The following is a 13,227-nucleotide window of genomic DNA, read 5'->3' on the forward strand; positions in this document are numbered from 1 at the left end:
TTTTTTACGTCTGATTAAACTCTATAAGACTAAAAAAAAAGAAACAATATGAGAGTTTTCTATTTCAATATGAGGGATTTTTAGAATCGTTCTTTTATCTTAAGAATTCTTTATAATTGTTGTCAAAATATTTTTTTTTCTGAAAAATTAAATGGTATAACATTATGTGTGTTTATGCATATTCTAATATTTGAAGTAGTATGATTCAGAAAAGTATGGAATAAAAATTCAACTAGAATTCAGCTATTCTGTTTCTAAGAAGAATATTGAAATTCATATCGAGATCTCGCAATTATAAAATTTTATTGTGTGGTATGTCATCTTAAAGTAATGAATGTATATATTATTTGAGAATAAAGTCTTCAAACGAAGAACATATTTTGGAATTCTCCGAATTTATAAAGCAGGTAAGTGCTATAATTTGTAAATAAAAATTTTTACTTGTAAATAATTCTTTTTCGTATTTGATAATAATTTTCTATAGAATGGTTTTCTACGTCCGATTATTAATAAAAAAAAACAAAAAACATGAAAGTTTATTATTTCAACTTGAGGAATTTTCAAAATCTTTTTTTATTTCGTAAGCATTCTTTATTTTACGTTTTTTAGTTTCTGAATAATGATTTTTATTGAAACTTAAAACCTTTTTGATATAAATTGTTGTCAAAAAACTTTTTTTGCAAAATTAGATTACATAAAATTATGAGGCTTATGTATACTTTTTGTTTATTTTAATGTTTGAAGAAATATGATTCTTAAAATTATGGAATGTAAAGTTTAAATAGGCCATTCATGTTATATCATTAAATTTAGTAAAATTATTTCTCAGGCATTAGGTTTTAACTCTAATAAGAAGATACATATTTCTTTCAGTTTATTTACAAATATTTTTCCGATGTGTTTTGGATGTTCCTTCTCTAAAAAAAAAGAGATACCATTTTGTTTTCGCTTGCATAAGAAATAATATCAAATATTTTACTTTTTTAAATTTAATAAGCCACAATAAAGAAGGATTATTACAATGCTACCAGCTGCATTAAACACGCCTCCAGAGAAATTGAATGACTGTTCATATAGAAATCGCAGACTCATACAACAACGTCCCCTATAGTTCGTTGCAATCGCGAATTGAAGTATGCGAGTTTACCTCTAAATATTAACATTTTGAAAGAAAATATGAGGATTTGATCTGAATATGAAAAATTGTAATACATAAAATTTCTCATTCAACTTACAACCACTGATGGAATTTTCAAGTCATTGTATAATTCTTTAAAAAGTCCATCTTGTAAGGAAGAACCCGCCATACAGACTAAAAAAAATAATAATATAAATATTTTGTAAATGGATGGTAAATGGTCTAATTTTTCTTATAAACACAATAACAATAATTATATTTTTCTCTCCTGAAAAAAATTTATTCATTTCTATATCCCCTTGCAAATTAAAAAATGTTTATTGTGTTATAATATTTAAGTAATCATCAGCGACTTCATATAGTTCCGTTTTATTTCGTTATCGAATTATACAACTTAGATTCCAAAAACAATATAAAAGCTTTTTAAATGTTAAACACGTCAAAAATTTAATTTGTGATATCTTTTATGTGCTATATAAAGAATTTTCACTTTTGATTCGCTGTTGAAGAAAATCGTCTGCAAAACAACAATATTTTCATCGGTTTCTTTAAATGAGAGATGGCGATGTTGATATGCGTTTCCGCTTGGAGATTGGTATCCATTTGGCGTGCACTTAAATGCAAACAGAATAACGGTTCTATCAGGAATAGTTTCTAACGAATGGTTTCTAATGGAACAGAATAATCTCCATAAGGATAATGGTTTTTTCTTATCTTGCAATAAAGTAGAATTGTTTTTTATTCGAAAAGGTTCCAAACTACTAACTTTATTCACAAGAAAAAGAACAGAAAAAAAAATATTTCTAGAGGGTTGTACCATTTTTATTAAAGGAAAAACCTTGCAGATTGTAATTGCCCTAAAATACTAAAAAGTTGTTACAAGAATACAACATCATTGTTCGTATACTTTTTTAGGTAATTTTGTACTTTTGTTGGCTCAGTTTTCAACATAAGATCTAAGGATACAAATTCAATTCTCCCGCAGGTGCAGATTTGATTATTCGATTAATATATTACTAGATTGATGTAATACCTTCCTTTATAGGTAAATAACTTCAGTGGTAGGATCAAGGCATTTAAAAAAATTTTTATGTACTTTAGTTTTGCTTCAGAAGTATAGAAATTTAGTAGTAAAGGACATTGATTTTTAGTATAAGATTTTTCTTTATGATACTGTCAATACTGGTACAATATATGTTACGGCGAATGACCGAAATAGGTGATTGTTGACTTTCACCGGTGAATGTCGACAAACACCAAATACGTAGGTGAAAGATCGAATATTTCATTACATTCTTGTACATTCGGACCCTCACCGGTGTATGTCAACAATCACATAGTCGCTTTGGTGAATGTCCGAAATATTTGTTATATCCAATTTTATATTAATTTATTCGTTGATATTATTATATTTANGTGGAGGAGGAGAAAAAGAATATCGAATTACACTGTTTAGGTTAATGTAATTTCGTTCTCCCACCACAATTACGCGTAATCCATCGCCAATTCCACATGCAATCGCCACGTTTATAATCTACGGTATGTTTTGTCAATACGCATACCGGGCAGTGGCACTTAACCTTAAGTGGCTCGGTATACCCTACACTGATGTTTTTTTAAGGTTAAGTGCCACTGCCCGGTATACATTTGCCCGGTATACCACTGATGTTTTTTAAGGTTAAGTGCCACTGCCCGGTATACATTTGCCGGTATACCCTACACTGATGTTTCTTTAAGGTCAAGTGTCATTGCCCGGTATATATTTGCCCGATAATTGGTGTATACCGGGCAGTGGCACTTAACCTTAAAAGAACATCAGTGTAGGGTATACCGAGTAAATGTATACCGAGAAAATGTAAATGTATGGCCCAATACTCCAAACACTGATGTTTCTTCTGATCTATCGTTAGTAAGTATTAAAATATCGAATAAATGTAATTATATCCACGAATAAATTCATATCAAATCGAATGTAATAAATATTTCGGGCATTCACCAAAGCGACTATGTGATTGTTGACATTCACCGGTGAGAGTCAGAAATAAGGGTATTAAGCAAATATTTCGGACACCAAGCGACTGCGTGAATGTTGACATTCACCGGTGAATGTCGGCATTTTCGAGACTTCGGTCATTCACCGTAACATATACAAACAACATTTATAAAATTATAATTTAAGTGTTATTGTTAAATTTTATTTCATAATTAAATACCAAAAATACCCAATTACTACTTAATTAAATTAAAGATGTGAAGTACGCAAAGAAATTCAGTACTTTTCCTTGAAAAGAAAGTTATCTTAAAAACATTTTCATAGGTAGTTACTGCCTGACATGTATAAGTGGTGCTATTGCATATACTTTGTAAGCGACAATTTGTAAAGGTTACACGTCCGCAAAGTTTGCACACAACTTGCAAAATAATTTCGTACTTTATCGTATTATCAAAAATTTCGTACTTTATCGCCGAAAAAAAGTTATCTTAAGGATTCTCAAGGCAGTTACTGCCTAAAATATATCGGTGGTGCTATTGTATGTACTTTGTAAATTACAACTTACAAAGATCACGTACTTATGTGGTTACATTTTGTCAAGAATAAATACCGCAAAGAATTGAGGGAAGTAGTAGTAATTGTGTTTCAATGTTTCATTTTATTTTCTTTGATTTACTAATAAACAAAATTAAGCATTTATTCCAAAAACCTTTATTTAAAAGATATATGTTTTATTTTAAGAATATAGTACTATAGTCTAACACAGTGTTTCCCAAACTTATGACCTTTGTGTACCCTTCTTAAATTTTTCGTAGCGCTGTGTACCACTAATAAAAAAATGAATATATTTTTTACTGTAAAAAAAGTGCACAAAAGTTAAAAATCGCAACTGGCTGTTGACACCACTAATTATTAACTGTTAACTCGGCAAAAAATAGCCAATAGAAAAATACGTAATCGTAAATTTTCATGACTAGCTTTGTTTTTAAATAAAAAATTTTGAAATTTTCGTTTGTTGCAAGATATTTCGCATAAGAACGCGTACCCCCGCTAAACTGCTCTTGTACCCCTGGGGGTACGCGTACCACACTTTGGGAAACACTGGTCTAACATAATTCATAAATTATTTTGCTTTTAAAAATAAATTCGAATTTGTATAATTTATGTATACATTTTACATAACTTAAGAAATTAATTAAATAAAAATTTACCTGTTTTAAGTGAACTAATGTCTGTCTGAAGTAGTTTGTAATTCTTAATAATGTCAATCATCATCGTTGGAGTTCCATGTATACTATTGCATCTTTGAAAATAGAAGCAAAGCAAATTATTTACTATTTATAAGTATGTCATATTTTTAAAGCCATATACTATATACATAAAAGAGCCATTACATTATGACCACCCTCCATCTATAACAATGGGCTCGCCCAGGTTTTCATGATTTCTCGGCCAGGAACAATGTCTTCAAGGGGCACATTATGATCCATAATCCTCATAAAACAATCCCTGACATCTGTAAACTACTTGAACATAGTTGCAGACCAGGTTCACCCATTCATGGCAACAGTTTTTCCTGCTGGAGATGGTGTTTACCAACAGGATAAAGCACGATGTCATAACGGTCGAATCATCATGGATTGGTTCGAGGAACATTCCAGTGTCTTGGCCCCCAAATTCACCTGATCTTAATGCAATAGAGCATTTGTGGTCCTACTTAGAAGACCATATTCGTGCTGCCACGCTACCCCCTCGCAATGTGAGGGAATTGGTGAGCGCTTGGTACCAGATACCTCAAACTACCTATCAGCACCTTGTGGAATCAATGCCACGGCGGGTGCTAGCAGTTTTGAGGGTTAAAGGTGGTCCTACATGTTATTAGCAGGGTGGTCATAATGTAACAGCTCTTCAGTGTATATATATATAATCTTCAAACTCCCCGATGCCAAGCGAGTGGCTTCTAGAGTCGTTTGTTGACTAATTGTTGCCAAGATCACTTGATTTGTATATCCACCCGAAAGATGCTCAGTCACTTATTTCCTTCATCTACTGAGATCTTTGGAATTAGAACATTTAACAACATAAATAAATTTTATAAAATTAAATAAGATTATAATAGCAACTTTCCCTGAAAAATCTCGAATTTTTTTCTGTGAAAAAATGTCATTTATAAGCTTCATCCATTCAATTCTTAGAGTATTTCTGGAGTTATGAGGAACATACACTTTTTCCCTTGATTATTATAGATCGGACAAAAATTAAAGCATGTCTGCTAAAATTACCCTGATCAGTAACATGCGATCAAATGAGAAAATGTGTCGATTAAAAGAGAGTTTGAAAATTATCTTCAAAAAAAAAAAATTTGAGTGTGACTTTTTAAAATAGGCTTAGTCAAATTTTAATTTTAAGAGCATCACACAGATATTGCGAAAATGGACTAGCTAAAAATATAGTGTCCCTGTGATTATATTCATACAAATAAGAATTGAGTTGTTTCTCTGATTTAACAACATATGTAGTTAAAGTTCTTGTATATGCAAACTAGCTTTTATACTAGCAATATTGAAAATGTCAATCGACATCAAAACGGAGGAATTGTTAGTCAGAAATTTGTTCTCATTTTTTTTCTTTTCTTGCTCCAATTGATTTAAATAAAACACTATCTTTTATTGACTTACATAAAACTTTTAAACAAAAGTACATTCCTCCTTGAGAAATTTGAAATATAATTATAAAAAATCTGCATAAACTGACCTGTATTTTTCAATAATTTTTAAACTTTCTTTGGAATCAAACCCAGGACTTGGCATAATAAACGTTCCACCAACAACGATTGTACACAATGATACTGCAACACAGCCAAACGTGTGAAAGAGAGGTACTTGACAGCATAAAATAGGTGTCTGTTTAAAACAAAGTAAATAATTATAAAATATTTCGTAAAGACCGCACTTAAACATTAAAAATGTGCATAAATGTAGTCGCAAAATAGCTTTCAAGTTAAAGAAAAGCAAAAATACCATCGAAATCTGACAAATAGCAGGCGAAGAAAAATTAAACGTACAAAACATCAAAACCCAGTGAACTGCCGGACAAAAATTTAAGGTGTTCCTTATAAACGTGTTTCAACTCATCCCTCTAGTAGGTTGAGATGTTTTCCTTCGTCAACAGTAATTTGTAGGTAGCATTCTTGATTTTTCTTTGCGTAAATTTCCGCTTGTGACCCCTACTGTGTATTTCATTATTATTATTGACTAAGTTCCTAAAAATATACACATGTTCAAGAAATTTTCAGAAAATTTTATGATTTCACTGATTATCTCTAGAACCACTAAATAAATGGAACCACTAACTAAGTGAAATTTGGTTTGGAAATAGATTGATTTAATAAAAACAATAAAAAAACTATTAAACGGTAATAGCATTCATTCACCATGAATGTGAACTCCCGATTCCTCACAGTCATAATCTCTGAAACAGTCATCATAAAAGTTAATTTAATTCAAAAATTTACAATAATTTTATATTGAAAAAAATTACTCTTTAAAGCAATTAACTTTCTTCATTGTCTTATTTAATGTATTAAAAAGTAATTAAACAAATCCAGAGGCAAATGTCACGCGGCTTGGAGTTTCAAATGAGTCAATGCATTATAGCTCCTGACATAAACTTCACTCGCGTTTAGTCTTTGTCACGTGGCCTTTCGTTAATAATAATAATAATAATAAAAATAAAAAAAAATAATAAAAAATATAAAAAAACACGCTTGTTTTTCCAAAAGTCGTGGGGCAAGGATTATCGATTACAACAATTAATTTCTCTGCATTGGTGGAGGGATGGAGTACAATGAATAAAGGAGGGCCATTGGCTGAGCCCGAGACCTTTTGTTTTTCTTAATGAAATAGATATCCCACAAAATCAAATTGAAAGAAACGTTATACTCCACAAGAACAAATTGTTAAGATAAGGCGTTCTACATTCTAATTCCTCATAAATCTATCACTCTTTATCTCCCCTTCTGCTGACCAGACGAGTGGTCCTCTCGCCATTCAAGCCCCCGTCTTCTAACGTCCACCTTGTAAAAAGGGGCGACCACAAACGATTTGTAGCTTACAAATTATCAATTTGTTTTTGTGGGATATCTATTTCAATGAGGAAAGCAAAAGCTCTTGCGCACGGAAGAGCGATACATTTGTAACGCAAATGGGGCGGAGCCTCTGAACTGGGTTCAACCGGTTCTGTGTATGTTTGATAAAGGTAAGACTTCTTCGCACGCTTCACAGCCGGTTTTTGCTCCAGAACAAAGATGAAGCACACTTTGAGGAAAGTATTTATGTTTTGGTTTTAAGCTCGGTTAACAATTAACTTAACTACGATACAAAATGAAATTTGACTAGGTGTCCTTTACGCGTAGGTCGTAAAAGATTCTACAGTTACAGTGTAACAGCCGATTTCTAACTTTTCTCCCTTTTATCATATGTTCGAGTCAACATTATATATCACCATGATTGCATCCTGAAAATAAAACAATACGTGCATTTCAGTAATTTCTTTTAGTCGCTCAGAAACACTGTTTCCAGACCATGAAGAGTTGCCATATGGTGGTAACAATCCCTGAGTATCATCCTTCCATAAGTGTCATCCTCCATAGTGTAAAGGTCTGTCGATTTTGGCACATAAATCCAGCATATATCTTTGTATTCCACCAAAATACCGATCACATGAGTAAACCTATAAACCTAAATTTCCGAAATCTAACATAGTTAAATAGTTATGACATACGGGTAACAAGATAAAAAGTAAATTGTACCAGGAACAGAAATTTCCAGCAGATTTAACATGTAGTGCATCGACAACATACTTGTTAGTATATAACCAAAGTTGTAGGTATAAAATCTTTTTTCTTGGTTTTAAAATTAATTTTAACTGTTCATGGTATCTATTCTATGCAAAATTAGCTCTAAAGGTCTGGTTTCTTAGGACAAGCGCCTTATCTGGGCGTCAGCGGGATGTCAACGTCCCGCTGACGCCAACAAAATACTGGTTTGTTAGCTCAAGGCCTGGGGCCCTATTACCAACTCATCGAAACTTATTCCGCTCGGAAACGATTCCGATCGGAAACTAGCTTTCATCGGATTGCCAATTTCGTAAAACCCACTTTGCCGTAACATGAGTATATCAGAATCCGGAATCGAAATCGCCATTCCACACGATTCCGGTAAAATTGAAGTTTGTAGGCGGGGCTAACTTTGACCAATTAGAAAATTATTATAATTCTAATTTATTAATCTGGCAACGATATGTTTGTATTCTCTACTTCTATGCGAGTTAAAATCGCATTAACTTAGAACTGAAAGCTTAAAAATTCATACATTTTCAACAATTTTGTGTTNTGGAAAGACATTCTTTCTAGAATTTTGAATAGGGTGTCTTATCTGTTGCACCAACAACAATGAAAGCCCATTCATCTTTAAGAAAATGACCATTCCTCTTGTCCAGAGGTTAGTTTTACTCCCATGCTGTTTTCTAGAGGAAAAAAAGACACCTGGAATACGAAAGATGAAAGAGACCGCGATCACTTACTTGCAGTCAGATGGATATTATAAGTTATAAGTAAATAAAAGGTGATGTGTTTAGTGACATTAGTAATCGAACAACTTATTGCGCAGCATATTATGACGTCAAGTACTTTTCTTAGAAATTTATCATGTGATGTTTCACCCCCTCCCATAAAACTCAACTTTTTTGTGAAGAAGTGTTCATTTATATCTAACTAAAACTTGTGGACGATGAGAACGTGGTGGATGATACTGACGAGGATGATAAAATTCCTCCAAATCACACAACAGTATTGGAAGCTTTAGACACTATTCGTGATTATTTGCAATATAATTTTGTTTCTGAAACTCCCCCTTATCCCATTAATATGAACTGGAGAAAACTATTTTTGAAATACGACGGCAAAAACAAATACAAACATGTATTAAGATTATTTTGTAAGGAAATAAATTGTCTTAAGGTATGTTAATTTTTTTCTTTGTATAATTATAGTACTAAATACCAAAACAGTATAAATATTAACATTTAATCTTTAGAAACATATTTATTCATATTGTCACTGCAATTTACGTAGCGTTTTAGAATTTTGAAGTTTTTCACACATGCGCCTCTTTCACTTATGCGCCTTTTTCTCTTGGCCCCTTACACCGGTGCACTGTAATTAGATTTTTTTTAGCTATGATAACTGAACGTGGCACTTTTATCAAGTTATTTATGGTATTACAAGCCAAATAATTAGTAAATTTTTTTGATAAACCAATATGTTTTTGAAAAAAAAGTTATTTCTGGTAATAAAGTAATATTTTTATATTTATAGAACTGTACCAGCTGATCAATTATTTGTGCAATTTTGACTTCTCTTAGCTTGGAAAAATTTGAAACGCAGCATAGCTTACGAATTGCTGTCATTTCAACAAAACTCTTCTTCAACGGTTACAATCTATGAGCTTTTTAAATTTAAAAAATGATACTGATATGTCATAGTTTGAATAAAAATAAAATTATTGTAGTTAGCAGTGAAATTAAACTAATACAAAAAATTCAAACTGCGAGTTCAAAAATTCAAACTTCTAACACTGGAGAAGAATAGATTTGAGAGAAACTTCGCCAAGTATGGTAACCAACTGTGTTTTCTTCTCTTTTTCGGACTATTTCGAAGCATTCATACATTCGAAGCATACTTTCTTTGTTAAAAAAACAGGCATCTCAAGGTTACTCGATTACTCATTTTCCAAACTTTTCCTTTTTCCAGTACCACAAAAATTTGCTTCCCCTCCAGACCTGTCTATTTCCACTTCTTACTGAAACGCAATGCCGTGGAAGAAAAGTCACTTTTTCCGTAATAATGGTCGAGAAGGAAAAAGTGTGGAGAATGAGAAAATTGCGTAACCTTGAAATGACAATTCTACTTACTAAGAGTATAGATATACAGAAATTTCAATTCAGATTGAAGTGACTATCAAAAATATAAATTGAAGTGTGTTAGTTCTTAAAATAACACACCTCAAAATATATTTTGTTTTATATTTATTTATCTTTCCTTTTTTTGTACAGATATTTATAAAAAAAATATTTCAAAAATATCTTGAAAATTAAATTTACTAGGGCTATTCTCGATCAAAATGCTTATACAGCTCAAACATTAGATATACGACTTCTTTTTAGAAAAAAAAGTTTTTTTTCTAATATGAATCAAGCTGATTTTAAAACCTCGCTCCTTAAATTTTACTTAAAAACTTTAAAAATAAGTTGTAATCTATTACCATTATGTGAAACTGCAGAAGCTCCGAAGTGCGAATAGCATTATTTATGACATTGCGATGGGTGACAACTGCTCCTTTCGGCACGTTTGTTGTACCCTGAAAATAAAGAAACGTGTGGAAATGAAACACCAGTTGTGTCATATATATATATATTGTNTTTTTTTGAGTGCTCCTCACACTATTGTATTAATATATTTAGCTTTGGCTTCATTGATACAATATCAGAAAGCGCTCTGTTTTGCGGATATAATCGTGTGGGCTGAAGAAAAGATTATATCTTTTTTTCCGGTTTTTTAATTAACATTTCATTTTTTTTTTAAATAAACTGTTGTTTGTTATTTTTTTACTTATTATTCACCCCCCCCTTTTTTTTCATATGTCTGTTATTTTTCTTTGTTTTATTCTTCATTTTGAACTTATATATATAATGTAGTTACAGTATCATAGTGTAATACTCTGAAGGATTGCATGAGATAACTTCGTCATTGAACGCCGCCAGCGAGTCCATACACGAAAAGTTCCGAATTTATAATAGAACAATCTAATTTCACATTCCATAGAACAATCTAACAATCCAAGAACATCATAGAACAATCTAATCTTCCATAGAACAATCTAATTTCACATTCACATTAGATTTGGCGACCACTGCGAGAAGGCAGCTCTCACCAATCATATCACTTTTTTTTCCTATTAAATGTTAAATTTGATTATTAAATTATCGTCGTTATTTTATCTTATGCTCCACAAACTCCTACAAATAATGATGGCTTGCGTCCGGGATTTGAATATCAAGCTGTAATTTTTGAACTTGGAATTGTGGAAATCCCGAGCAGGGGAATTAAGCCAAATAAAACTTTTGAAATCCCGCGAAGGGGATAATCTACGAATTGTGGAGCTAAGAAGAAAAAAAAATTAAATTCTACTCTCGTGGAGGAGCGGCAAATTAAATTAACATTCGCTCGAATGTTGTTCCTGCTTTAAATTCCGTCTTGAATCTGCCGTGAAGGGCAGTAGCTATACTTAATCTGCCGTGCAGGACAGTTGGGATCCAGGAATTTTCCGAGAAGTGCACCAATACTTAAATCTACCGTGCAGGGCAATAGCGATCAGCGAGCAGAGAAGTGCAGCAATACTTAAATCTGCCGTGCAGTTCAATAGCGATCAGCGAGCAGAGAAGTGCAGCAATACTTAAATCTGCCGTGCAGGGCAATAGCGATCAGCGAGCAGAGAAGTGCAGCAATACTTAAATCTGCCGTGTAGGGCAGTAGTGATCAGCGAGTGAAGAAAAGCAGCAGCAGAGACCAGAGAGTTCTATCGAGGAGAGTTAATAGTTAACTATAAATTCGGGACTTCCCCATCTGGACTCGTTGGCGCCTCTCTACTAGGAAGTAGTATCACATGATTTCTTCTCAGTATTACATGTTGTTGATTACGCAATCTGCCGAGATATTACACCACGACGCTGAAACTCCACATAATTATTCTTTGTTTTCTTGGCTCTGAGGTGCAAGAGCAGATGTTCTGGTTAATTGGGTGGTGGTCATCCGCGCGCGGAACCCCCAGTGTTTCGTTCCCAAATATGCTTGATACTTATTTTATCGATCCACAGAAGGGATAAAGGGCTGAGTCAATCTTGCCCGAGGATTGAATCAATAACCTATGACACGAGAGCGCGATATCATGTCAAAATTGCTCATGCGAAACAGTTATTGTTAAAAACATCCACTTTATTTTTATAAAATACGTTTTAATGCTTTTACCTTACATGAAAATAATTAAATAAAATATCCATTCGAAAAAATTTTATGTCAAGTTAAATGATTAAAATAATTCATAACATTGGGGGAGAAAAGTAAACTAAATTCACAATTTTTACAAAATATAAATAATTTACTAACTGAGGTGAATTGAATGTTTACAGGATCGTCAAACTGTATTAGTTTCTCTGTCTGTGATAATATAGCATCACTCTTGCTGTTTCCAGAACTGGATATATCTTTAAATCGTAGAGTACCTCTGCAATATATAAGTAAATTAAATTAAAGCTGTGATCATAAGTATTTATTTTGAAAAAATTTTTTTTACACATAGCGTAATTTTTTTAATACTTTTTTTTCATTTTTATTACTCTACCAAAGTCCTTTAAATTAATAAATTATTAAAACTAATTTGTTGAGAGTAAATGAAATGTATTTCGAATAAGACAACAAGTATTTTATTTATTCTCAATGGAAAATATATTTGTTTTGAATTGTTTACTTCTTGCTTTAATTAATAAATTTTAAATTAATACCAGCGATGAAAAGATTAGCTCTAATATTAAACCATGTTTTCAGTACATTAGGAAACTAACTTACAAAAAGACCAAAAGTCAACAGCAATTTCAAAAAATCCTTTAACAATAACGAAACGATATAGCAATTTATGATTTCGCTTCGAAAATCCGAGAATTTATCGTAACAAAAGTTATTCTTAGAAACTTCTTATTTTGTTCTGAATATATTTAATTTTTTAACGGTTAATCATTTACTTATATATGATGTAATTCGATTAAAAGGCATAAACATTAGTATGGCTGACATCTGGCTGATATCTGTTCCTTTCAATAATTACACCGAAGAGCCATTACATTATAACCACCCTGCTAATAACATGTAGGACCACCTTTAGCCCTCAAAACTGCTAGCACCAGCCATCGCATTGATTCCACAAGGTGCTGATAGGTAGTCTGAGGTATCTGGTACCAAGCGCTCACCAACTAGTACTATTAC

General features: G+C 32.1%; 1 protein-coding gene across 1 annotated transcript in view; it reads right to left on the reverse strand.

Moving 5' to 3' along the window:
- The window catches only part of LOC107448233 (medium-chain acyl-CoA ligase ACSF2, mitochondrial), a 34,464-nt gene that overhangs the window by 11,075 nt on the left and 10,162 nt on the right, over positions 1-13,227 (reverse strand). Inside the window, exons 7-11 of the mRNA XM_043042754.2 lie at positions 12,355-12,472; positions 10,454-10,549; positions 5,886-6,034; positions 4,343-4,434; positions 1,236-1,312 (exon numbers count right to left, since the gene is read on the reverse strand). Coding sequence (XP_042898688.1) covers positions 1,236-1,312; positions 4,343-4,434; positions 5,886-6,034; positions 10,454-10,549; positions 12,355-12,472 — 532 coding nt within the window. The remainder of the gene's footprint in view (positions 1-1,235; positions 1,313-4,342; positions 4,435-5,885; positions 6,035-10,453; positions 10,550-12,354; positions 12,473-13,227) is intronic.

Source organism: Parasteatoda tepidariorum, chromosome 4 (genome assembly GCF_043381705.1).
Source record: "Parasteatoda tepidariorum isolate YZ-2023 chromosome 4, CAS_Ptep_4.0, whole genome shotgun sequence".
NCBI classification, from domain to species: Eukaryota; Metazoa; Arthropoda; class Arachnida; order Araneae; family Theridiidae; genus Parasteatoda; species Parasteatoda tepidariorum.